Source organism: Pongo pygmaeus, chromosome 20 (assembly GCF_028885625.2).
Source record: "Pongo pygmaeus isolate AG05252 chromosome 20, NHGRI_mPonPyg2-v2.0_pri, whole genome shotgun sequence".
Classification (NCBI taxonomy): Eukaryota; Metazoa; Chordata; class Mammalia; order Primates; family Hominidae; genus Pongo; species Pongo pygmaeus.
Genome location: NC_072393.2, coordinates 11066090 through 11092473, shown reverse-complemented (window position 1 = coordinate 11092473; position 26384 = coordinate 11066090). Strand labels below are relative to the sequence as shown.

Sequence of the window (26384 nt, the reverse complement as noted above, 5' to 3'; positions counted from 1 at the left end):
AGACAGGGTCTCACTGTCACCCAGGCTGGAATGTAGTGGGACAATCATTGCTCACTGCAGCCTTGAACTCCTGGGCTCAAGCGAGCCTCCCACCTCTGCCTCCTGAGTAGCTAGGCCTATAGGTGCATGCCACCACAACTGGCTAATTTTTTATTATTTTGTAAAGATGGTGGTGGGAGCGGGAGAGTCCCTCTACGTTGCCAAGGCTGGTCTCAAACTCCTGGGTTCAAGAGATCCTCTGGCTTCAGCCTTCCAAAGTGCTGGGATTACAAGCATGAGCGCCCAGCCAGAGAAGTTTTTTTGTTTCACTTTTCTATCTTTTCCTCTCTGTAATATGTATTAAAAAAAACCTCCTACAACAAAAAGACGAACAACCCAATTTTTAAATGGGCAAAAGACATGAATGGATACCTTTCCAAAGAAGATATACACACCAGCAAGAAGCAGATAAAAAGATGCTCAACCTTACTAATCATTTGGGAAATGCACATACACTAGGTTGGCTATAATAAAAAAAAACAAAAACAAAAACAATACAATACAAAGCAGGGCCAGGCACAGTGGCCCACGCCTGTAATCCCAGCACTTTAGGAGGCCGAGGTGGGCAGATCACTTGAGGTCAGGAGTTCGAGACCAGCTTGGCCAACATGGCAAAAACCTGTCTCTAGGCTGGGCACGGTGGCTTACGCCTGTAATCCCAGCACTTTGGGAGGCTGAGGCAGGCAGATCACGAGGTCAAGAGATTGAGACTATCCTGGCCAACATGGTGAAACCACGTCTCTACTAAAAATACAAAAATTAGCTGGGCATGGTGGCATGCGCCCGTAGTCCCACCTACTCGGGAGGCTGAGGCAGAAGAATCACTTGAACCTGGGAGGCAGAGGTTGCAGTGAGCCAAGATCGTACCACTGTACTCCAGCCTGGCAATACAGCAAGACTCCGTCTCAAAACAAAACAAAACAAAACAAAAACAAAAACCTGTCTTTATTATAATTACAAAAATTAGCTGGGTGTGTTGGCACATGCCTGTAATCCAAGCTACTTGGGAGGCTGAGGCAGGAGAATCACTTGAACTCGGGAGATGGAGATTGCAGTTACTGCACTCCAGCCGAAGTGAAGGAGTGAGACTCTGTCTCAAAAACAAAACAAAATAAAAAACAAAATACAAAGTAACAAGTGTTGGTGAGGATGTAGAGAAACTGGAACCCTCACACCTGGTTGGTGGGAATGGAAAACAGCACAGCCACTGTGGAAAACACTTTGGTTGTTCCTCAACAAGTTAAACATAGAAATACCATAGGATCCAGCAATTCCACCGCGAGATCTATACCCCAAAGAACTGAACGCAGGTAATGAAATACACATACATACATGTTAACAGCAGCTGTACTCACAATAGCTAAAAGGTTGAAATAACTCTACTGTCCATCAATAATGAATGGCTAAAGAAATTGTGGGGCCAGGCACAGTGACCCACAACTGTAATCTCAGCACTTTGGGCACTGAGGCAGGAGAATCACTTAAGCCCAGGAGTTAAAGACCAGTCTGGGTAACACAGGGAGACCTCTTGTATCCACAGAAAAATAATTAGCCAGGTGTGGTGGTGTGCACCTGTAGTCCCAGCTACTTGGGAGGCTGAGGTGGATCACATGAGCTCAGGAAGTGGAGGGTGCGGTGAGCTGTGATCACACCAATGCACTCCAGCTTGAGTAACACAGCAAGACTGTCTCAAAAAAAAAAAAAAAAAGAACAAAAGAAAAATTGATTGTGGTATGTGCATACAATAAAATACTACTCAGCCATAAAAAGGAATTAAATATTGATACATGGTCTAACCCTAGAAACATGCTAAGTAAAAGAAGTTCAATACAAATGGTGACACATTGTCTGCTTCTATTCATATGAAATATCCAGAGTAGGTAAATCCCTAGAGGCAAAAAGCACATGGCTAGTTGAGAGGCAGGGGGCAAAGTGGAATGAGGAGTTGATACAGGAGATAGAAAGAAATTATTTAGGCAGATAGTGAGGGCAAAGAGTCCTCAGCAGAATTTCTTTTCTAACAGAAAGTAGCCCCTGATATCATTTCTTTTCTAATAAATAGCAGCCTGAAAACTCAAGCTACAAACATAGATAAGGAAGCTGGAAGCTTGCACGTGGGAATGCTGGCAGCTGCACCAACAGAAAAGGGCTACCTCGGAGCCAGGCATATCCAACACGGAGGCTCCATCTCCCCTTTTTTGCTACCACGTGTACAGGAATTAAGAAATGGGCAACATGGGGCTGGGCAAGGTGGCTCACGCCAGTAATCCCAGCACTTTGGGAGGCCAAGGCGGGCGGATCATGAGGTCAGGAGTTCAAGATCAGCCTGGCCAACATGGTGAAATCCTGTCTCTACTAAAAATACAAAAAATTAGTTGGGTGTGGTGGCAGGCACCTGTAATCCTAGCTACTGAGGCGGGAGAATCCCTTGAACCTGGGAGGCGGAGGTTGCAGTGAGCCTAGGTCATGCCACTGCACTCCAGCCTGGGTGACAGGGCAAGACCTTGCCTCAAAAAAAAAAAAAAAAAAAAAAAAAAAGGAAAAGAAAAGAAATGGGCAATGTGGCACAGCTCAGGTAGAGACCCCGGCGGCATAATAAAACATTAGCAGATACCAGAAATTCGCACCCTATGCAAATGGCACACCTGTTCTAACCAGTTTTTCATCCCCTATGTAAATCAGGCTACGTCTCCTCACCAGCTCATCTATAAACCCCCCTGCATTTTGCTATGGACCAGCAACCCATTTTTCCGGGACTCCTCTCTGTAGCAGAGAGCTATACTCTCCGTTGCCTATTAGACTTTCGTTCTCAACCTCACTCTTTTGTGTGTCTTGGTCCTTGTTCTTCGTGGCTGTGCGACAACGAACCCCAGGTGTTACTCAAGACAACGAGGCCGTTTCAGAATCACTGCTTAATGGGTACAGGGATCCTTACTGGGCCGATGAAAATGTTTTGGAACTACATAGAAGTCACTGCACAACACTGAAATGTACTAAATGCCACTGAATTGTGAATTTTAAAATGGTTATTTTTTGACACGGAGTCCTGCTCTGTCGCCCAGGCTGGAGTGCAGTGGCATGATCTGGGCTCACTGCAAGCTCCGCTTCCCAGGTTCACACCATTCTCCTGCCTCAGCCTCCAGAGTAGCTGGTACTACAGGAGCCCACCACCACGCCTGGCTAATTTTTTGTATTTTTGGTAGAGACGGGGTTTCACCGTGTTAGCCAGGATAGTCTCGATCCTCTGACCTCATGATCCGCCTGCCTCGGCCTCCAAAAGTGTTGGGATTACAGGCGTAAGCCACCGCACCCGGCCTTAAAATGGTTAATTTTATGCAATGTGAATTTTACTGTATTTAAAAGAATCAATTTTAGTAATCCCAACACTTGGGGAGGGTGAGGGAGCAGGCAGATGGCTTGAGCCCAGGAGTTTGAAACCAGCCTGGGCAACACAGGGAAACCTCATATCTACAAAAAATTAGTTAGGCATGGGGGTGTACACCTGTAGTCCCAGCTACTCAGGAGGCTGAGGTGGGAGAAACGCTTGAGCCCAGGAGGTCGAGATTGCAGTGAGCCATGATGGCGTCACTGCATCCCAGCCTGGGCAACAGAGCAAGACCCTGTCCTAAAAAAAATCCGGCCGGGCGCAGTGGCTCATGCCTACAATCCCAGTACTTTGGGAGGCCGAGGTGGACGGAACACAAGGTCAGGAGATCGAGACCATCCTGGCTAACACGGTGAAACCCCCTCTCTACTAAAAATACAAAAAATTAGCCAGGTGTGGTGGCATGTGCCTGTAGTCTCAGCTACTCGGAAGGCTGAGGCAGGAGAATCGCTGGAACCCCAGGAGACGGAGGTTGCAGTGAGCCGAGATCGCGCCACTGCACTCTACTCTGGGCAACAGAGGGAGACTCCGTCTCAAAAAAAAAAAAAAAAAAAGGAGTCACCCATTCTCCACTATTACTTCAAATTTCAAATTGCCCAAGCAGTGAGTGTAAATGATAGAAAAACTTGGAGTGAAAAGGAATACCAAACTGATATTACAAAGAGCTACTTCCCCAAATTTTCCAAATGCAGGAAAGTGCTGACAACAGCCAGCTGTATTCGAGGGGTCTTTGTCATCACCTGCCAACCTTTTCTGGGTTTATCTTTGAAGACTAAACATCTCCGTGTACACAGTTTATGTTTAGACGGGAACCAAATAACAGATTATTATTTACTGAGGGCCTGTGATGTGCCACGCACTGCGGAAGCAAGCACTCAACAAGCATTTCACGTATCCTAACGACAGCCCAGTAGGGTAGGCCTATTATCCCCATTTTGCAGAAGAGAAAACTGAGGCTCAACAGAGGGAATGCCACAAGTAATGGGTGGGGCAGGAGCTGAACCAGGCAACGTGGCTCCCAGTCCCACACTGTCCTTACCTCTTCCTACCTGGGTCGTCTTTCTGACCCGAGGCTACTGTAATGGCTCTATTTACCTACTGGCTCTTGAGTCTGAGACCCTCGGGGTGCATGGTGGGGACACGCCCCTCCACTGTCTATAAGCCAGGAAAGCTGAGCGCTCAATATGAACCAAGCCTCAATTCTCACAGCCGCCCAACAGGGTGGTTGTTCCATCACTCCCGACTTACGAGGAAACTGATACGCTGCTGCTTCTAAGGCGCAAAAGGCGTCGAACCTGGGCCACGCTCCCAGAGCAAGCAAAACACGACGCCACAGGTATCTCCGCCCCGCCCCAGCTGGGCCCTTTTATAGGCGAGCCCTACGGGTCGCGTACAGGGCCACGCCTAGACGCTATTTTTGGGTCCACTCCACCCCGTCGGTCCCGCCAAAGGTTGTCACGCGCGGCGCACTCTGGGAAAACCGTGAGGAGGTGCCTAAAAAGGACCCTGCCGCCTCTAACTTTAGTTGTCTTAGCTACTGCTTACAAAAGATGCGCCATCATGGCACTTATTTTTGTAATTTTCCTCCACCTGCGGCCGAGAAGAGAGCCGAAGCCTTTGAGAAAAATATTCCTAGACGGTTGAGTGTTTCCGGGCACATCAGGCATTCATTCGGGCCGCCTGCCCTCTGGGGGCGGTCCTTCACTCCTGGCACCTCTGGTTATGGACAACATACAGAAGCGACTGCCAATGAGCTCCGCCGAGTAGGACGGGGGCAGGGCCAGCGCTTAAAGGAGCCGCGACCCCTTTGCAGACCAGAGGGTGACCCGGATGATGGCGGCCGGCGCGGCCCTAGCCCTGGCCTTGTGGCTACTAATGCCACCAGTAGGGGTGGGAGGGGCGGGGCCCCCGCCAATCCAGGACGGTGAGTTCACGTTCCTGTTACCGGCGGGGAGGAAGCAGTGTTTCTACCAGTCCGCGCCGGCCAACGCAAGCCTCGAGACCGAATACCAGGTAGAGGGTCGCGGGCTGGGTAGCCAGCAGAGTCAGGGAGAGGGGGCGTGGCCAAGCGGCCAAGGCGAGGCGCGCTTTAGGAGGAAGGGGGAGGAGTCCGTGCTTGGGAGCGCGGGGGCGGAGCTAGAAAGAGATGGACAGATGGGGCGGGGACGGTGTGTGGGAGCGGAAGGGGAGGGAGTAATGAAGAAGGCGGGGCTAGGGTAAGAGATCCAGAGGGGGCGGGGCCATCGATAAGTATAGGGAGCCTCTGAGAGGGCAGGACTCTCGCTAGTGGGCGTGGCGATAATGCTGATAGGTCAACTACGGGGGCGTTGCCGACACAGGCCTTTCTCGGGGGTTAGACTAAGGAAAAAGGCTGGGCCTATCCTCTTTCGGAGGCGGAGCCAACCAGGGGCGTGGTCAGGTAAACGTCCATTAAGTACTTTTGATAGGTGCGTGGTCAGCTGAAAGTATGGACCCCAAGCTGTCATATCAATGAAGGTGGAGGCAAGGGGCGCAGCCACTGGGACAGGTTGGGGCAGGTGTGGGTGTGCCGTCGTTCAGGTAAGCCCTTGGTGGTCTGTATTGATCAGAGTGTTGGTTCAGCCGTAGCCCTCTTGGGCAGGCGCCCTTGGCCTACCGCTAGCCCTCCACCCGCTCTTACCTGCCCCCCAGGTGATCGGAGGTGCTGGACTGGACGTGGACTTCACGCTGGAGAGCCCTCAGGGCGTGCTGTTGGTCAGCGAGTCCCGCAAGGCTGATGGGGTACACACGTGAGTTCAGGCCTGATGCCTGCCTGGGTTCAGTTACAGCCCTGCCCTTCCCAGGCGGCCTCAAGTTACCGCCCTGACTGCCCCACTGAGTCGGCTGGCTGGCCACCCTGGGTCATGTCTGTGTGTCTGTCTGCCCAGGGTGGAGCCAACGGAGGCCGGGGACTACAAGCTGTGCTTTGACAACTCCTTCAGCACCATCTCCGAGAAGCTGGTGTTCTTTGAACTGATCTTTGACAGCCTCCAGGATGACGAGGAGGTCGAAGGATGGGCAGAGGCTGTGGAGCCCGAGGAGATGCTGGATGTTAAAATGGAGGACATCAAGGTGTGTCCACGCTCTGCTGGGGCCACTCCTTCCAGATATCTAGGATTCACCTGGGGTGCCCCCCTTGGGCTGATCAGCCTCCCCTCCGTAGTTGTGCCCCCAACTGAATTATAGTAACAGTAGCAGCTCTTAAAATAAGTAGTTCATTTCAGGCCGGGCACGGTGGCTCACGCCTATAATCCCAGCACTTTGGGAGGCCGAGGCGGGTGGATCACCCGAGGTCAGGAGTTTGAGACCAGCCTGGCCAACATGGTGAAACCCTGTCTCTACTAAAAATACAAAAATTAGCCGGGTGTGGTGGCGGGCGCCTGTAATCGCAGCTACTCAGGAGGCTGAGGCCGGAGAATGACTTGAACCCAGGAGGTGGAAGTTGAACCTGGGAGGCAGAAGTTGCAGTGAGCCGAGATCGCACCATTGCACTCCAGCCTGGGCAATAAGAGCAAAACTGTCTCAAAAAAAAAAATAGTTCATTTCTAGGTATAAACCCTGGTGTAAAGGTTTAAGGAACTCATATCATAAATAACACATACCGTAAACCTCCAAACCACCTTGTGAAGCAGACCCTGTGCTCAAGTCATCCCCATTTGACGGGTGGAAAAAGTGAGATACAGGATGGCTGAGCAACTCACGGCCACACAGACCAACTAGCAGAGTTGGTATTGAACCCATGCTGGTTTCAGCAACTATGCTCTTAACCACAAGCAAATATGTTCTGTACATTTATTAGTATTTTAATTAACTACTTATTTATTTTCAAACAGATCTCTCTTGGTCACCCAGGCTGGATTGCAGTGGCACGATCTCATCTCACTGCAACCTCTGCCTCCCAGGTTCAGCCGATTCTCCTGCCTCAGACTCCCGAGTAGCTGCGCCACCACGCCTGACTGACTGATTTTTGTATTTTTAGTAGAGACAGGGTTTCACCATGTTGGCTAGGCTGGTCTTGAACTCCTGACCTTAGGGGATCTGTCTGCCTTGGCTTCCCAAAGTTCTGGGATTACAGGTGTGAGCTACAGCGAGGCAAGGTCTTGCTCTGTCACTCAGGCTGGAGTGCAGTGGTGTGATCATAGCCCATTGCAGCCTCAAACTCCTGGGCTCAAGCAATCCTGCCACCTCAGTGGGACTACAGGTTTGTACCACCATGCCTGACTAATTTTTTGTTTTCTGTAGAGACGAGGTTTCACCACGTTGGCTAGGGTGGTCTTGAACTCCTGGGTTTAAGTGATCCTCCTGTGTTTGGATTACACGTGTAATCTTGCCTCAGCCTCCTGAGTAGCTGGGATTGCAGTTGTACATCACCACCCCTGGCTAATTTTTTGTAGAGATGGGGTTTTGCCATGTAGCCCAGGCTGGTCTCAAACTCCTGGGCTCAAGCCATCCTCCCACCTCAGCCTTCCAAAGTGCTGGGATTATAGGCATGAGCCACCATGCTCGTCCTTGTACGTTTATTTAGGCATTAAATTTTCACAGCAATTTGGAAGCTTATAGAAGAGGAAACAGGCTCAGATAGGTTAATTAAGTTGCTCATGGTCACACAGCCAGTGAGTGGCAGGGTGAGGATTTGAACTTAGCCTGAACAAGTCTGTGTTTGCAGCTGTACCTCCCTGGGTTAATACAGCCTCCTTCCATATCCCCCGGTTTTTTTGGTCTCTGCTCCCCGATGGGTGGAGGGAGGCCTGACCCTTCCCCTCCCTCTGCCCTGCAGGAGTCCATTGAGACCATGCGGACCCGGCTGGAGCGCAGCATCCAGATGCTCACGCTACTGCGGGCCTTCGAGGCACGTGACCGCAACCTGCAAGAGGGCAACTTGGAGCGGGTCAACTTCTGGTCAGCTGTCAACGTGGCAGTGCTGCTGCTGGTGGCTGTGCTGCAGGTCTGCACGCTCAAGCGCTTCTTCCAGGACAAGCGCCCGGTGCCCACGTAGCCCCTGCCATGGAAGGAAGAACGGGACGAAGGAGGGGCAGCAGGGTGTGTGCATATGAGACTTGGGGGTCCCTCCCCAATTTTAGTTTCCTGCCAAAACGGGAGTGTGCAGTCGGGGCCTGCGGTCTGGCCCCATGAATCTTCTTCCGTCCTCAGCGGGCAGGGAACACCTCTGGCTTGTAGAAGGGACGGCTCAGCGGCTGTACCGACGGTCCTGGAAATCTCACATGGTGGGCACTGCAGCGTTGGAACGTGAGCCTCGGATTTTCTGGCCCCTCTACTGTAAATGTGCCTTAGCCTAAGCCTCCCATCCTGTGTTAGCGTTGCCTGGTGCGGGGCAGGGCCTAACAAGGAAACCTGGGCCCTCCAAGCCAGGTTGAGGTCTGGTAACAGAATGCCAGGAAGGGGGCCTGGAAGACCACCTGCCCTGGCCCCTCTCCTGCAGGGGCCCCACACAGGCATGAGGGATGGCCCGGCCAAAGTCTAGGCAGAAGCCTCCTGGAACAAAGAGTGGTGTGGCCTGGGCATTGGAGTCAATAAATTATGGTCAGAAAATCACAAGAGCCTGCTGATTGGGGCTCAGGGACACCAGCCAGGACAGACCAGCCCGTGAGGGGGCAGCCAGACAGGTGGGAGGGGCCTCCCACGAAGCTCAGAAGAAAGGTCGTGCGGGAGCCGATGGAGGTGGTCGCCTGGCACAAGAGAAAAATCAGAAAGCAAAGTTTAACTGAGCCCCAGTTGGGCCACGAGGCCTGGGCTTCCCCACGAGAGGGTGAGAGAAGCAGGGCCTGAGGGTAGCAAGGGGGTGGAACGCTGGGGTCCCCACTTCACCAGGCAGCAGCCAGGCCTGTGCACGTGGGGGTGTGCAGGGGATCAGAGAATATCTGCTCTCACTCCTCACGTGCTAAGGAAAGTAAAAGCTCTCCCCTGTATCGAGTGGCTTCCTCTGAAAGGTGACACCCCCGAAGGCAGAGCCCTCAGGGAGGTGAGAGGCGCTTATGCGTGCAGGGACCTGGGCGTCCTTATGGGAGGCCTGATGGAGGTGGCACCCACGTCCCCAGCCTGAACACTAACACAAGAGGCCCACACAGCAGCCACCAGCAGCGTCTTCCCTTTATTTTAGTTTATTAATAGGATACAGAGTGCAGGCACTTACAGTGGTCAAACCGAGCGAGGAGTGGGTGAGATCTGCTCAGAGAGAGGCCGCCCGGGGCCTGCCCCATCAGGGAGGCATGGGCAGGAGCTGAGAGGCCCCCAAGGCCCCCCGCCACCACCACCCACATAGCCCAAGCCCAGCCACCCTGGGGGACCCAGGAGGAGGAGGAGGAAGACAGGAATAGGGCAAGGCCGGCCCGGGCCAACGGTTCCGGGCCTAGCAAAGGCACCTCTGGCAGCCGAGGCTGGGCCAGTCTCAGGCTGTGTGGTTAATATGGCCAGGAAGGACTATGTACACCTCAGGCCTGGCAGCTCGGCACTACCAAGCCCACTGGGCCAGGCTTGCTGCTGGGGAGCTCCTGCTAATGGGAAGTTGATGTACCCCTGCACCCCAGCAAGGCCTGGGGATGTAGGCGCCCTTGGTGCCCCCACTTCTAGAAGACCTGCCCTACATGGGCTTTCCCAGCCCGAGAAGACCCTGGCAGAGTCCCCCACAGGCTGGACCCCTCATTCAGGATGGCGTCAAGGGTGCAGGTCCCCCCTCTGCCACCCTGAGACTCCATCCCCCAAAGTGCAACACCCCAGCGCCCCCTGCCTGGAGCTCCAGGGCCCCTTTGCACAGTGCAGTGTCCAGCCAGGCATAGGGGCCGGCCCTGGACCGGGGCCAGCGTTAAGGAAGAGGCCAGGGCTGCCCACTGGGAGCCTGGTCCCGGCATAGGGGCGGCAGAGGGCCCCAGACCACTGAAGCTCCTGCGCCGCGGGTGCGTGAGTCCCCCTGAGAGCACGCCCCCCTCGAGGCCTAGTCGAGCAGGGATGGCTCGGCTGGGCGTATAATGGTGGGCCGGCTGGGCGCAGCAGGGGGTCTTCTGCTGCAAAGAGAATAAAGACAGGTGGGGAGGGGGAGACGGCAGTGAGGCTGTGAGCAGGAGGCAGGCCTGGGTTGAGGACCCAGCCCCCACCCACACACCACCCCAGGGTGTTCCCCAGGCTGACCTCCGCAAGCCACCAGGGTGTAGGGGAGGAGTGCCAAACCTAGGCATCGACTCGCCTGCTGTTTGACCCTCAGTGAGTCCCCTGCCCTCCCCGGGTCTCAGCTTCCCCACCAGAGAAGTGGGGAGAATAAAGCCTGGCCCACATGGTAGGTTGAGGCAGGCAGGGGCAGGAAGAAGAAGGTAAACAGTGGGAGGAGGTGCCCAGCATGAGAGTTCCCCAGCTGCCTGGTGGCACACCCCAGTGGGCAGAGGGCAAGCTGGGAGCCCCGGAGTCACCAGGGCTCTGCTACTCTGTGACACTCAACAAGCCTCTTGGCCTCTCTGGGCCTGTTTCCTCTCGAGCCAAATAGGGATGAGGACGATTCCTCCACTCCAGCAGCTGAGCACATAGTGAGAGCTCACTGGGAGGAAGTGAGACAGGAGAGACCCCAGGGCGCAGGCAGTTGGGGTGGAGGGCAGGGGGTCGGCCTTACCTGGGCACTCCTGGGGGAATCCCTGGGGGGATCCGAACTGGCCGAGATGGGATCTGAGGCGGGGCTGGGAAGAGGTCACTGTTGGCAAACACGCTCTGGGGTCCAGGCCGGGATGGGATTGGGGGCGCCGAGAAGGAGGCTGCTGCCCCCACGGGCACAGGAATCAGGGGGGGCCCTGGGGTGGGGCCCCTCACCGCTGGGGGCCGGCCAGGGGGGTGTATGCTGGACACCGGTCGGCGCTGTGGAGTGGGGCTGTGAGGAAGGAGAGGGTGTGAGCTACAGATACAGACAGAGTAGGAGGCCCCGCCATGCCACTGTGGCTGCCAGAACCTGAGGCGGGGGCTGGCTGTGGGGACAGTGCAGGCGCAGTGGGATCCTCCCACTCCAACCTGAGCGCCAGTCTCACCTTCCCTTGCCCTCGGCCCCCACACGGCCAGACACTTCCCACTCACAGGGCCCCCTCAGGCCTTGGGCCTGGGATCCACCCTCACAGCCAAAGACACTTCCAGAGTCCTCCAGATCAAGCCCTAATATCTCCAGGGGCCATGGAACCTGCAAGCCCTGTCTAGACATCCAGGTTCCCTCCCGGGCCTCAGCACCTGCCACCTGCAGGCCTGGGTGTGATATCCTCCCCCTAAAAAACACCATGGTTTTCCGAGGGCTCTGCAAAGCAGCCCCCTCTGAGGTTCCCTGCCCAACAGCCTCAATGGACAACTCAGGGGCAGCTCTGGCCATGCCTTGCGTTTGCCCCTCCAGAGCCTCCCATCTGCCCTTCTCTGTGCTCCAGGAGGCTCATCTCTCTCCTGTGGCTGCTGCCCCTCCAGCCTCTTACCCCAGCTTCCATTTGGGCTGTGCCAATGGAAGGCACCAGCAGAGGGCAGGTGGGGTATTTATTCACGGGGTCCTGCCCTTGAGCTGCAGGGCTGGCTCGCCCCCATACCCCTTCTCTCCCTCCTCCGGCCTCAGCAGGGCAGCAGCTCCCACAGTGCCCAGCCCTGGGTGCCACCCTTGGGCTGTGTCCTGTTTCCTGCCAGGACCCTGCAGGACACACAGGGACGGCAGGAACCTGCAGGCTGAATGCTTAAGGGTAGGGGAACCAGGCTTCCGGACCTGTGGCTGCTGGCGCTCTGGAGCCAGGTGTCATCGACAGGCGGGGGTACAGGCGTGGACACAGTGCTGGTGCTGATGTCGCCGATGATGTTGAGCGCCTCCTTGAGGGCATGGTACATGCGCAGCATGTCGTCCCGCCGCTGTGCCTGGTCGGCCGACTCCTCCATGAGGCTGCTCTGGTCCGCCGAGGAGTATAGGTAAGCCAGCAGCTCGTGGTGGATGAAGGCCTTCGTCTGCGGGCAGGGGTTGGGGAGGGTCAGGCTTGTGCGTCACCCTAACCCAGAACCCACAGTGACTGCTGGAAAAACATCTCTCACAGGGCGGGGCCACCCCCAGTCTTTTTTGAAAAAGAGTCTTGCTCTGTCACCCAGGCTGGAGTACAGTGGCTCAATCTCAGCTCACTGCAACCTCCGCCTCCCGGGTTCAAGCAATTATCCTGCCTCAGCCTCCCAAATAGCTGGGACGACAGGCGCATTGACACCATGCTTGGCTAATTTTTGTAATTCTTTTAGAGATGGGGTTTCACCATGTGGCCCAGGCTGGTTATGAGATTCTTATTCAACTTATTTCTAGTATCTTGCCTCTTCCATTGATACCTTTTCTCCTGTTTTAGCTTATTTATTTATTTCCTTAACCTTGGCAGAATAATCCTGTTATATCTTTTTTTTTTTTTTTTTTTTTTTTTTGAGACGGAGTCTCGCTCTGTCACCCAGGCTGGAGTGCAGTGGCGCAATCTTAGCTCACTGCAACCTCCGCCTCCCGGGTTCACACCATTCTCCTGCCTCAGCCTCCCAAGTAGCTGGGACTACAGGCGCCCGCCACCAAGCCCAGCTTATTTTTTGTATTTTTAGCAGAAACGGGGTTTCACCGTGTTAGCCAGGATGGTCTCAATCTCTTGACCTTATGATCCGCCCACCCTGACCTCCCAAAGTGCTGCGATTCCAGGCGTGAGCCACCGCGCCCGGCCAATCCTGTTATATCTTTATTTATTTTTTTGTGACAGAGTCTCACTCTGTCACCCAGGCTGCAGCACAATCTCGGCTCACTGCAACCTGCGTCTCCTGGGTCGAAGCAATTCTTGTGCTTCAACCTCCCAAGTAGCTGGGACTACAGGTGTGTGCCCCCAGCCACGGCTAATTTTTGTATTTTTAGTAGAGACGGGGTTTCACCATATTGGCCAGACTGATCTTTAACTCCTGACCTCAGGTGATCCACCCGCCTTGGCCTCCCAAAGTGCTGGGATTACAGGCGTGAGTGAGCCACCTTGCCGGGCTAATCCTGTTACATCTTCCACCTGGCTTCTGTTCAAACACTACTAGTTTCTGTTCATGAATTTTATACATTGTCCTTTCTTGAACCTCCTACTGGATACAGAAGTTTTTCAGTTACTTTTTTTTTTTCTTTTTTTTTGAGACAGTCTCCCTCTGTCACCAGGCTGGAGTACAGTGGCGTGATCTCCACTCATTGCAAACTCCACCTCCCAGGTTTAAGTGATTCTCCTGCCTCAGCCTCCAGAGTAGCTGGGAATACAGGCGCATGCCACCACGCCCAGCTAATTTTTGTATTTTTAGTAGAGGGGGGTTTCAGCATGTTGGCCAGGATGGTCTCAATCTCTTGACCTCGTGATCTGCCCGCCTCAGCCTCCCAAAGTGCTGGGATTACAGGCGTGAGCCACTGCACCCGGCCGTCACAGCTTTTTTTTTTTTAAGATAGGGTCTCACTCCTGTCACTCAGGCTGGAGTGCAGTGGAGCGATCTTTGCTCACTGCAGCCTCGATCTCCTGGGCTCAAGTGATCTTCCTGCCTCAGCTTCCCGAGTAGCTGGGCCAACAGATTTATTATTTTTTTAAATAATAAAATATCTTTATCTTATAAGAGTCTATTAAAAATGGATAATCATTTCCCATCTTTGGCTGCTATAAAACATCGTGGAAAACAATAAGCATGTATAAGCTCACTTTGCACGTGGGCAATTGTCTCTCTTGGAGAAGTTCCTAAAAGTAAATTTGCAGGGTCAAAGGATATATGCATTTTAAATTTCATAGCGGAAGAACCGTATATGTCTCCGATCCTATCGGTATATGAGGAAACATACTAGGACACCATGAAACTGTGAACACTGATTACTACTGAGAATGAGAGCAACAGGGTGGGAGGGCATGGCACATGGGAGGTGTGTGTGTGTTTTAAATAGAGATGGGGTCTCAATATGTTGCCCAGGCTGGTCTTGAACTCCTGGGATCGAGTGATCCTCCTGCCAAGCCTCCCAAAGTGCTGGGAGTACAGATGTGAGCCACCATGCCCAGCCACGCCCCACGTGGGAGTTTTACTTAGATCTGCAGGTTTCTGTGGTTAACATTCATATACAAAACCCAAGCCACTTTTTGTTTGTTTGTTTGTTTTTTGAAAGAGGTTCCTGCTCCATCACCCAGGCTGGAGTGCAGTGGTGTGATCATGGCTCACTGCAGCCTCAACCTCCTGGGATCAAGCGATGCTCTTACCTCGGTCTTCTGAGTAGCTGGGACTACAGGCATTTGCCACCATGCCCAGCTAATTTTTAAATTTTTTGTAGAGACTGAGATATGGCTATGTTGCCCAGGCTGGTCTTCAACTCCTGGGCTCAAGTGATCCTCCCTCCTCAGCCTCTCAAAGTGCTGGGATTACAGGCATGAGCCACTGCTCCGGCCCCAAAGCTGGTTTATAAAGCTTCCTGAGTGGCTAGTGCCATGCCAAAGGCCTGACACAGAAGTGCCCTGAGCCCTCTAGCAGCCTGAGCTGGAGATACTATCAGTACAGCTGCATTTCACTGAAGAGGATCCCAGAGCCTTGAGAGTCTCCGGGGAACCCGGGGCCGGGCGGGTGACACCCACGAGGAAGGGGCTGGGCCCCAGGCCATTAGGACACAGCAGCTGCCCAACACAACCCAAGGGTATGGTTGCAACCAGGGTAAACGTGGGTTTGAATCCCACTTCCCACTTTCCTAAGGAACTTGGGGCAGGTTACTTGATCTCTTTGGCCTTGTTTTCTGTCTGTGAAATGGGGAAGATGGCCGTTCTCCCTCCTGCAGTTATTCTGAGGCCAGCATAAGTTAATTCAGAGAAGGCGCACACCTGCAGGGTTCACTCCAGTTAGTGGACTTGATGGGACTATGGACCCAGTGTGGCTCGGAAACCCTAGGGTGTCCCAAAGAGGATGGCCATGCAGATTCCGGTGTTTAAAGGGTGGTGATTCACTCAAATTTGTTGTTGTTGCTGTTGTTGGACACAAGGTCTTGCTCTGTCACCCAGGCTGGAGTGCAGTGGCATGATCATAGCTCACTGCAGCCTCAACCTCCTGGGCTCAAGTGATCCTCCTGCCTCAGCCTCCCAAAGTGCTAAGACTACAAACAGGTATGGGCCAGGGTGCCCGGCCTCCTTCTCATTTTTTTTTTTTTTTTTTTTTTTGAGTTGGAGTCTTGCTCTGTCAACCAGGCTGGAGTGCAGTGGCACGATCTTGGCTCACTGCAACCTCCATCTCCCAGGTTCAAGTAATTGTCCTACCTCAGCTTCCCAGGTAGCTGGATTACAGGCGCCCGCCACCACGCCCGGCTATTTTTTGTATCTTTCTCTCTCTCTCTCTTTTTTTGAGATGGAGTCTCACTCTGTCGCCCAGGCTGGAGTGCACTGGTGCACTCTAGGCTTACCACAACCTCTGCCTCTTGGGTTCAAGCGATTCCCCTGCCTCAGCCACCTGAGTAGCTGGGATTACAGGCGTGAGCTACCATTCCCAGCTAATTTTTGTATTTTTAGTAGAGACGGGGTTTCACCGTGTTGGTCAGGCTAGTCTCGAACTCCTTAGCTCGTGATCCGCCCGCCTCGGCCTCGCAAAGTGCTGGGATTACAGGTGTGAGCCACCGCGCCCGGCCTAATTTTTGTATTTTTAGTAGAGATGGGGTTTCACCGTTTTGGCCAGGCTGGTCTTGAACTCCTGACCTCAAGTGATCCACCCGCCTTGGCCTCCCAAAGTGCTGGGATTATAGGCGTGAGCCACCGCACCCGGCTGCCTCCTTCTCATTTTTAGTTCTCCACTCACATTGTTGATCATGAGGTGCATGATGGTCTTTGGCATGAGGTCGCGGATGGACTTGTTGATGATGGCCACATATGAGTCCACCAGGTTGCGAATGGTCTCCACCTGCCGCTCCAGTTGGGGGTCCATGGAGAAGGTGTTCTCCTGGGCCCCATCCTCGTTTTCTGCCTGCAAGCAGGAGGGGAGGTGCTGAGGGGTGACTGTGGCCTGGGCCAAGTCCTGGTTCTCTGGAAACCATCTGCCCTATTGTCCCACCAATAACTGACCTCAGGCTGGCCCCTGACAGCCCCACTGACACCAGATAGGCCTGCTTGCCCTGGGCCAGAGCTGCCCAAACAATGGGGTGACCCTGGCTGATGCTGGGGTGGATCCCCTCTCCTGGGCATTGGAACGTTGTTCTTTTGTTTTGTTTTGTTTTGACACAGTCTTGCTATGTCACCTAGGCTGCAGTGCAGTGGCACAAACACGGCTCACTGCAGCCTCAACCTCCCGGGGAGAGCTTAAGTGATCATCCCACCTCAGCACCCTGGAGTAGATGGGATTACAGGGGTGCGCCACCACGCCTGGGTATGTTTTTATCTTTTGGAGAGAAGGGTTTTGCCACATTGCCCAGGCTGTTTTTGAACTCCTGGGCCCAAAGGATGTGCCCACATCGCCTCCCGAAGTGTTGGGATTGCAGGCGTAAGCCACCACACCCAACCTTGGGACATTTTATTTTATTTTTGAGGTGGAGTCTCGCTCTGTCGCCCAGGCTGGAGTGCAATGGCGTGATCTCAGCTCATTGCAACCTCTACCTCCCGGGTTTAAGCGATCTCCTGCCTAAGCCTCCCGAGTAACTGGGATTACAGGCATGTGCCACCACGCCTGGCTAATTTTTGTAGTTTTAGTAGAGACGGGGTTTCACCATGTTGGCCAGGCTGGTTTCGAACCCCTGAGCTCAAATGATCTGCCCGCCTCAGCCTCCCAAAGTGCTGGGATTACAGGCGCGAACCACCCACTGCGCCCGGCAAGACATTTTAATATTGGGGCCAAGGGTGGCCATGTTCACTCTACCTCAGGATGGAAGGGGAAAAGAGAGGAGAACAAAGCAAGTGGGACCCCATACCCTGTGTGCCCCGGTCACTGGCTTCCGTGAGGGAACTTTCTGAGCCCTGATGACAAAGTACCCCCAATTTCTCCTTTGCTTGCTCAAGTGGGCATCTGCTACATGATTTCAGAGACTCCTGGCTAACATGGCCTGAAAATGACCTGTCCTGGGGAAAGCCAGCCCTGCTTCCTCTCCCAGGTGGGCGCTGCTGGGCCTGGCTGCGCAGGACGGCTCCTCACCTGGTCCTTCTCGGGGTAGACGCCGGCTCGGAGGAACGAGGCCTTCCAGCTGTCCACGTCCTCCTGGGAGTCACAGGCCAGCTCGATCTGCCGCAGGTCCTTGTAGACGTTTCTGCGGGGGCGGGGGAGGGAGGGGCACAAGCTTGACCCTGCCATGGGTCTGGCAGACTGCCGAGAGGAATGGGCTCTAGGGGTCTTTCTGACTGATCAGGAACCCAAACCCCACCCAGGCTTCACCTGGTCATGCCGAGGGGTCACTGTGAGTGACGCCTACACAGAAGAGCGCTGTGCACAAGCTCGGCAAGTGTCTGAGTTTCTTTGTTTCTGTTGGATCAGCTGACTCTTCTCTTTTCCTGGGCCCCCAGAGGTGGGCATGTGACCCTCGACACCAACTGTGGCCGGGAAGCTCCCATTGGGGCATTTTCAGGAAAGCCCAGAGCAGCAATGTCCACCAGAACTTTATTATTATTATTATTATTATTATTATTTTTTGAGATGGAGTTTCGCTTTTGTTGTCCAGGCTGGAGTGCAATGGTGCAATCTCGGCTCACCGCAACCTCCACCTTTCGGGTTCAAGCGATTCTCCTGCCTCAGCCTCCCGAGTAGCTGGGATTACAGGCGCCCACCACACCCGGCTAATTTTAGTATTTTTAGTAGAGATGGGGTTTCTCCATGTTGGTCAGGCTGGTCTCGAACTCCTGACCTCAGCTGATCCACCCACCTCGGCCTCCAGAACTGCTGGGATTACAGGTGTGAGCCACTGTGCCCAGCTGTGTGTTTTTTTTTTTTTTTTTGAGACAGAGTCTTGCTCTGTCGCCCAGGCTGGAGTGCAGTGGCACGATCTCGGCTCACTGCAAGCTCCGCCACCCGGGTTCACACCATTCTCCTGCCTTAGCCTCCCGAGTAGTTGGGACTACAGGCGCCTGCCACCACCCCAGCTAATTTTTTGTATTTTCAGTAGAGACAGGGTTTCACCGTGTTAGCCAGGATGGTCTCAATTTTCTGACCTCGTGACCTGCCTGCCTTGGCCTCCCAAAGTGCTGGGATTACAGGCGTGAGCCACCGTGCCCAGCCTGTGTGTTTAAAAAAAAAAAATTTTGGCCGGGCACAGTGGCTCATGCCTATAATCCCAACACTTTGGGAAGCTGAGGCAGGAGGATCAACTGAGGTCAGGAGTTTGAGACCAGCCTGGCCAACATGGTGAAACCCCGTCAATACTAAAATACAAAAGATTAGCTGGGAGTGGTACTGCATGCCTGTAATCCCAGCTACTCGGGAGGCTGAGGCAGGAGAATCACTTAAACCTGGGAGGTGGAGGTTGCAGTGAGCCAAGATTGTGCCACTGTCTCCAGCCTGGGCGACAGAGTGAGACAACGTGTCAAAACAAAACAAAAAAATTTTTGTAAAGTTTAGTCATGGTGGCTCACACCTGTAATTCCTGCACTTTGGGAGGCTGAGACAGGGGGATTGCTTGAGCTCAGGAGTTGGAGACCAGCCTGAGCAACACAGCAATTCCCCCATCTCTACAGAAAATACAAAAATTAGCTGGGTGTGGTGGGGTGTACCTGTAGTCCCAGCTACTCGGGAGGCTGAGGCAGGAGGATCACTTGAGCATGGGAGGTGGAGGCTGCAATGAGCTCAGATCATGCCACTGCACTCCAGCCTGGGTGGGTGACAGAGGAAGACTCCGTCTCAAAAAAAAAAAGAAAAAAGAAAAAAGAACCAGGGTCTCAAAGCTGGGAGATAAATGGAATGGATGCTAAACAGTGCTTGCAGATGGTGGTCTACAGGCCAGGCCCCGTGCCACATGCCACGCACATTTTCCTGTCCCACATCCAGGTGTGGTTAAGATAGCCAAGCTGCCCACAAAGCCTTTAAGTGAGACTTGGGTTTGTGGTCAGCAAGTGGCTGCCCTGAACGACCTCTGGATGAGGTTGTGCAGGGAGAGGCATGCCCTTGTAGCTCCTCCTCTCCTCCTTCCTGCCTGCGGCTGCCTGGGACATCATCACAATGGCTGGAGTCTGGGCAGCCATTTTGGACAAAGAAGTAGAAGTTGGGGTTTTGGGCCAGGCGCAGTAGCTCACACCTGTAATCCCAGCACTTTGGGAGGCCGAGGTGAGTGGATCACCTGAGGTTGGGAGTTTGAGCCCAGTCTGACCAATATGGAGAAACCCCGTCTCTACTAAAAATAAAAAATTAGCCAGGCGTGGTGGTGCATGCATGTAATCCCAGCTACTTGGGAGGCTGAGGCAGGAGAATCACTTGAACCCAGGAGGCAGAGGTTGTGGTGAGCTGGGATTGCACCATTGCACTCTAGCCTGGGCAACAACAGCGAAACTCCATTAAAAAAAAAAAAAGTCAGGATTTCATGGCAGGCCTGTCCCACTGCAGAGCTCGGCTTCTGCATATCAGGTGGAATCCTGAGGAACATGCAGGGCCTGGACCCTGATGCCTGTGGAGCTGCTCCACTTTGTCCGGGATACTAAAGTCTGGACTTAATTTACACAAAAAACCATCAACCATCTATCTTGTTTTTGCAGCTATTACTCTGGGTTTCCTGAACCTGCTCTTAAAAGATATATCAGGTAATACTGTCACCCTCCCTGTACAGGAGGCACACGGCTCAGGGACCTGGGACAGCTGCCAGGTGTCATATGGCCAGGGGCAAGCCTAGAAGAGCTATGAAGGTTTTCAGGGCCAGCTGGTAGACAAATGGGTCTCGAGCTTTAGGCCAGCCAGAGCAAAGCAGGAGGGAACCAGGAGACTCAGCTGGAGTTGGTGGGTGTAGCCAAGCAGTAGGCAAGGAGGTTCTGGGGTCAGCAGGGAGGACATCAGTGCCTGCCTACGGGTCTCAGGGTACCACCGGGCCTTTGCTGACAGCTAATCCCTGACTCAGGTGGGCCCTGCTTCCTGGATGAGTGTGATTGTGTGAGCATGGGAAGAGCCCTCCTGCCAGCTGGGTCTCTTCCTGAGAGCAGGGTCTCTGCTAAAGTCTCCAGCTATTGCCTCATGGGACAGATGTACTGTGAGCTTCCTGGGGCCTCCTGTTCTCCAGCTTCACTCTCCTGGGAGCTCATCTGGTTTCGTTCCTTGAAATACCGTCCACGCAATGCTGACTGCCCAGTTCACATCCCAGACTGGAGCTCGTTCCTGGACATCACACTCCTCGATCTACCCAGATGCCTCCCTGATGCGCCCTCTCCCTTGGCATGGCCTAAATGGAGCTCTTGGCTGTCTCCAGGCCGACCCTGCCGCTGCCTTCCCCACCTCGGCCAATGGCAGCAGCTGGGCAGTGCAGGAGCTCAGGTCCAGGTACTCAGGGTCACCATTGGTGCCTTTCTCTCTCATATCCATGCCCACCAGGTCTCCGCCTGACTCTTCTACCCAGAATCTGCACCCTCCTTCCCTATGGGGTCTGGCCCCATCATGACCCACTTAGACAAGGCAGCGGCCTTTGCCCTGGTCTCCCATCTCTCACCCTCTCATACTGTTTCCCTCTCAGCCATCAGAGGGCGGTGCCCGCGATCACCTGAGCCAGGTCCTGGTCACCCTGTGCTCAGAACTCTCCGTGGCTCCCACCTGACTCGGAGCCTGCCTTCATCCTCGTCTCTGCCCAGAGAGGTCATCTCTGACCCAGCACAGGAAGCATCCCTGACATTTGCTATTTCTCACGTGACTCCCCTTTCTAAAAGGTGGGTCCCAAGGGCAGGGACTGCTGACAGCCAGGTGCACAGTGAAGGCTGTGGAGTGTGAATGAGGCCATTAGTCTTCACCCCGAGCCATCCCCAGGCCCCTGGGCCCCTGACCTCTGCTCCGTGTTGAAGATGGCGAAGACGTGCTTGTTGGACATGAAGCCCTTCTCCACATCACGGATCTTGAGGTTGTCCAGAGGCAGCATGTACTTCTTCTCTTTCTCCTGAGGGTGGAGGGAAAAGAGTCACCCTGAGCTGTCCACATGACAACTCAGGATGCCCCAGGCCAGAGCGTGCAGCATGCGCCACCACCAGCCCCAGGGGCTTCTCAATGCTGGTCGCTGCTGTATATGAGCCCATCTGCCGGCCCTTCCCCGTCCGTCACTCTGTCCCAGCCACGCTGCCCTCCATGATGCTCCCTGAGTATCCCACCTGGGTTCCTACCCCAGGGCCTTTGGACGACCGGGCCACTGCCTGATCCTGACACCTGCATGGCTCCCTCCTGCCCTAACTCTACCCACACCCTCCCCACCTCCATCCTCGTTTTCCCTCACACAACATGTCACGTATCCTGCGCTTGTTGACTTAGGTGGCTGACTGCCACTGGACTGACTCAAGTTTCTCCAGGGAAGGGACTCCTGTTGAGTTCACTGCTGACATGTGGCTGACTGCATGCACAACACAACTGCCCCTCGCCTTGCACGAAGTGAATGGAACTTTTATCTGGGCTCCATCTTTGAAACGAGCCTAGGAGTGAGTTACCTCTGTGATGCCATTTTACAGAGGGGAAGACTGAGACAGAGAGGAGCAGGGCTGGGATTTCAACCTTGGCCGCTTTAGGACATCTTGGGGCTGGATAGGTCCTGGGCCAGGTGCTGCAGAAGCCTTACTCCCTTTCTTTATTATTATCATTATCATTATTTTAATAGAGATGGGGTCTCGCTATGTTGCCCAGGCTGGTCTTAAACTCTTGGGTTCAAGCGAGCCTCCCAAAGTGCTGGGATTACAGGTGTGCACCACCGCACCTGGCCCTATCACTTGCTTTCTAAGGTTGGCCCTGTTCAGGAAGCACCAACCAAGTGCCAGCCACGGCTGTCGAAACTGCTAGGGAGGCAGCTTAGAGGTGGGCCCCTCAGCCAGGGGCAAGGGGCTGGTGAGTCACGGAGCTGGGGGTGGCACCCTGGAGTCCCACGCTCACCCAGTGATGTGTGTGCCCACCCACCACAGCAGCAGCTCTTGGGGACCCATGCCATGCACTGCTTGGTCTCAGTTCACGGATCCCTCCTAGCTCAGAGAGGGAAGCTGGCTGCCGAAGGCCACACAGCAGGCAGCGCAAGCCACAGCAGGACTTCAGAGGCCAGGTCCCTGTGACCCAAAGCCCAGTCCTCCCCACAGTGCCCCTGGCCCTTCTTCTCCCTGGGCCGTCTCTGGAAACTCCTCTCATGTCCCCTCACTGTGCTGCCCCAGCACAAAGCCTAACCTGGCTGCTGCCTCCAAGTTCAGAAGCAGCCACAGTGACTGTGGAGAAGGCAGCTGGGGCTCCCTGGCAAGTGGGGGCCGGCTGGGAGTGTCAGGACTTTGCAAGGGGAGCCGGGATGAAGCAGTGGGCTTGGCACATGGGCTCAGCCTCAGGGTGTTAGGAGCTCAGCATGGTTGAGGTGATGCCAGCCCTGCCCTTTCCTGGCCGTGTGCCTTTGGGCAAGCCACTTCCCCCCCACCTCCCATCTGCACCTCAGTTTCCTCATCTGTCCAAGGAGGATGGAGGAGCTTGGTGCCCACTGCAGAGCTGGTGCCCATAAGCACCCGGGATTTTCTTTGGTTGCTCTTGTGAGCGGCTCCAGGATTAGCCTGCCAGGCTCTAGGCAAAGAAGTAGGGCAGAGCATAGGAAGAGGGGCCCGGTGGCCATGGAGGGAGGGATGCCGCTGCAGACCCGAGGGAGGGAGGGTGATGAAGAAAGCCCCGCACCCGTCATCCCAGGCAAGGCTGGGTAACACAGGGCCTGGGTCCCTCCCACCTCTCGGGGAAGAGTTTTGGGGGCTTTAGAAGGGGCCAGGGGAGGGGGCTCTGCAGAAGCCCTGCCCCCCACCCGGACGTTTGCCCAAGGGCCTTTGCTGCCCTGACCCTATCGTGTCATGCGGCCGGAAGCTTCCAGCCAACGGGGCCAAGTAACTGAGTCACAGGCCGTTCTGGCTAATGCCACATCTGGAACTGTTTACAGTGATTCCACCCAGAAATCAGTGGCCGCCTTCCTGGTGCTGCCGGCACGCACACTCGCGAGCACGCGCGCGCACACACACGCATGTGTGTGCCCCTCCTCCCCACCCCCGACCCCCCAAAGGGTCAGACATTCTCCTGAGCCCAGAAGCCACGATCCCAAACCCTGCCTCCTGCTCCGCCTCCCCCACTCTTTAGGATTTCCTGAAAACCCAGAACTTTCTCCAGATGCGAGCCGGCCCCAGCCTTGCCACGTCAGAAGGGACAGAGTGGATCGTCTTGTGAAGAGTGGTGGTTTCCTTGGCTGCTCAGAGGTGCTGAGGCACGGTCTGGCCTGGTGGCCCCAGCGTCTGCCTGGGGGGTTCTGCGGGATGGATAGCCGGCCCCGCCAACCCAGTGTTCAGACTACCTGTTCAGGAGGCTCTCAATGTGTACAGTAGTCTGCACATTGGTTAGGCTGGGCTTGGGTAAGCGGCTCGTCGAGACAGGCCCCCCAAACTCGCCGGCAGGTGAGTGTCATTTTCCACCACCCTGTTTCCCACTGCGGCGGAGCCTCGCATAGAAGATTCGAGGGCCTGGGTGGGAGAAGAGGCGCTGGGGAAAGGCAGAAGGAGCCCCGAGGCTGGCTGAGGGGTTGGGGGCCCTGGCCCTATCAGTTCGCCATCCCCACCCCATGGCTGTAAATGTCTTCTCTTGTTTATTTTTTAAATAAAGAGATACTGATGTCTTGTGTCTCACTGAGGCATCTAAGAGGGTGGCCTGCTCCTCGGGGGGTGGTTGCCACGTGTGTGACTCCAAGGGTCCCCTGCTGGGATCTTAACTTGGGTGGTGGAGGGGGTCAGGTTCCATGGCTGCCTCCTCCTGACTGGAGCCTGCTTTGTGTCTGGGGCGCACACAGGGCCCCTTTCACAGGTCGGCTGTTTCTCATTACGGCCGGCGCCCAGCCCTTCTCCCACCGCTGCTCCAGACTCCAATATGGGGCTCCACGGGAGGGTCGGGGGCTCTGGCTTTCAACTCTCAGATGAGGAAAACACGAAGGGCCCCTCATGTGAAGGAAGAGGAGATCTGAAAACTAGATTTGCAATGCTGCCAGGCAGAGCCGCCAGGCTGAGGTTCAGGCCCAGAGGCTCCTCCAGGGCTCGCTGCCCCGGGCCTGGCATTCCCACCCAGGAGACCCTGGAAGGTCCCCACAGCCCTGAGCTGAAAGGCAGGGACCAGCTCTCAGCCAGCCTGACAGCCTACACACCACAGTGCAGGCTGGTTTCTGACTGTAAGGTGGAAAGAGGGGAGAAAAAGTGAAAGGGCACCCCACCCCACCCCACCCCGGCCATTTTGAGGAGCCAACCGATCCGGACACATGAGTTCTTAGAGGAGCCTGAGGCGGGGAGAAGGCTGCGGACCACGCCTGGCTCCACACTCCTCCCACATCCCAACCCCATGAGGTTCACTGGATCTGAGGTTCTGGAAGGTTCCACAGGGACCCCAGAAATGCTTGTATGGTGGCTCAGCAGACTCCACCACCCTGGGTTTAGAAACAGGACTCCGGAGTCCCGCAGAGGCCTCAGGGCTCCTGAGGCTTCAGGAACATTCCAGAGATGAGCGTCCGGCCTCATGTGGAGCGGGATGATCCTTTCACCCCCAACGCCCTCGGTCAAGGGGACATCAGGCCTGGGCTGCAGTGGAGGTGTCCAGATGTTGGGCTGGGGTGTCCCTCAGGTCAGGGAGCATGGGACTGCAGACGTGCACTGGGGAAGTGTCCACCCCAGGGGGACCCTCCCCCGCTCCATGACGTGGGGCAAGTCACCACTCAGAGCCTTAGATGGGGGTGACCACAGAGCCACCTGAATGGCAAGCGTGAGGGTTTCCTCACGGGGAGTAGGGTTCTCCTCCGGTGTGGCCTCAGTCGGCTCTCTTAGCCACAAGGCCCTCCTCTCTTTGCTCCTCCCTGGGGCCAGCCGGGGCCCCTCAACCTGCCTTCTCTCTAAGCCTGGGACTTCCAAGCCCAGTCCTGCCTGTCCTGGGGCTGGGTTGGCTGCCAGCAAGCCCCCAGTGGGGGGCAATCCCACAGAGCATTCCCCTAAACCCAAGGAGAGGAGAGCCAGGCAGGGCAGCTCCAGGGGCCTCAGGCAACCCCAGCCTCTCCACTGAGGTTGCCTGGACTGAGTTGGTAGCTGTGCCATCCCAGGGACCATGGGGGACTGGCCAGCTGGCCCTGCACCTGACACAGCCTCCAGCTCCTCCTCTGTGCACTGGCGGTAGGTGGGTAGGTTCCCTCCTACAGAGAGGAGCTGGGAGGACTTGATGCTGGTAGCCACCAGGACAAAACCTGGGACACATGCGGTGAGCCAGGCACAGTCCTGGGCTCAAGTACCAGAATTCCCCCACTGGCTCCCGCAGTCCAAAGGGGACAGGCCACAGTCCTGACTTTATAGGTGGGGAGATTAGACACGAAGGGTTGACACCACCCCACCAATATCCTGGTGAATTCCGGGTGTCAAGCCCCAGCTGTCACCCTCAGAAACAACCAATATCCACTTCCTTCTTAGTGCTAGAACTGTTAGCTAGACTCACAGTTCCCACACAGAGGCCCTTCTTTCCCTTCTTGGGCTGCTAGAGGCTACATGGTGATGGGCATGGGGCAGCCATTTTAAACTATGAAGGGAGCCCTGTGTTAAGGTGGCAACAGGGGAGGTGGAGCCAGGCCCCGGACAGCCTCGCAGCACAGGGTCACCAAGCTCACTGAGACGTGAGCAATAAACAGACTTCATCTCTTTAAGTGCCTTCATTTTGGACCTCTATTACAGACACAAATCTATTGCCCACATAGCACAGCCATGGCTCACGGGACAGCCTGCAGTCTTCTCCCGGAGCAACCAGGACAATGAGAAAAACACAGCTCTCTTTGCCAGGGACTCTT

At 55.0% G+C, this 26384-nt stretch overlaps 3 protein-coding genes across 13 annotated transcripts in view; 1 reads left to right on the top strand and 2 right to left on the bottom strand.

The window, feature by feature from the left end:
* C20H19orf38 (chromosome 20 C19orf38 homolog) overlaps positions 1-4833 on the bottom strand; it is a 35644-nt gene extending 30811 nt beyond the window's left edge. For both annotated transcript variants that reach the window (XM_054463944.2, XM_054463946.2), the window contains exon 1: positions 4673-4833. The gene's annotated coding sequence lies outside the window, so the exon portion shown is untranslated. The remainder of the gene's footprint in view (positions 1-4672) is intronic.
* Positions 4834-4907: 74 nt separating this feature from the next.
* On the top strand, positions 4908-8995 carry TMED1 (transmembrane p24 trafficking protein 1). 3 transcript variants are annotated; one of them, XM_054463949.2, is made up of 5 exons: positions 5125-5437; positions 6095-6192; positions 6331-6514; positions 8220-8482; positions 8594-8995. In XM_054463949.2, the coding sequence occupies exons 1-4, from the start codon at positions 5255-5257 to the stop codon at positions 8436-8438; spliced, it is 684 nt and encodes a 227-aa protein (XP_054319924.1). In that variant the 5' UTR covers positions 5125-5254; the 3' UTR covers positions 8439-8482; positions 8594-8995. The 3 variants fall into 3 exon arrangements, with proteins under 3 accessions (XP_054319925.1, XP_054319924.1, XP_054319926.2); XM_054463951.2 differs by having other exon boundaries at positions 5145-5983; XM_054463950.2 differs by having other exon boundaries at positions 4908-5437; positions 8220-8995.
* Positions 8996-9532: 537 nt separating this feature from the next.
* DNM2 (dynamin 2) overlaps positions 9533-26384 on the bottom strand; it is a 112224-nt gene continuing 95372 nt past the window's right edge. For 4 of the 8 annotated variants that reach the window (XM_054463927.2, XM_054463932.2, XM_054463928.2 and 1 more), the window contains 6 exons: positions 21367-21476; positions 17561-17672; positions 16238-16402; positions 12168-12400; positions 11058-11309; positions 9533-10461 (listed from right to left, as the gene is read on the bottom strand). In XM_054463927.2, coding sequence (XP_054319902.1) covers positions 10392-10461; positions 11058-11309; positions 12168-12400; positions 16238-16402; positions 17561-17672; positions 21367-21476 — 942 coding nt within the window. In that variant the 3' untranslated portion in view covers positions 9533-10391. The remainder of the gene's footprint in view (positions 10462-11057; positions 11310-12167; positions 12401-16237; positions 16403-17560; positions 17673-21366; positions 21477-26384) is intronic. The other 4 variants (XM_054463930.2, XM_063657813.1, XM_054463931.2 and 1 more) reach the window with 1 other exon arrangement.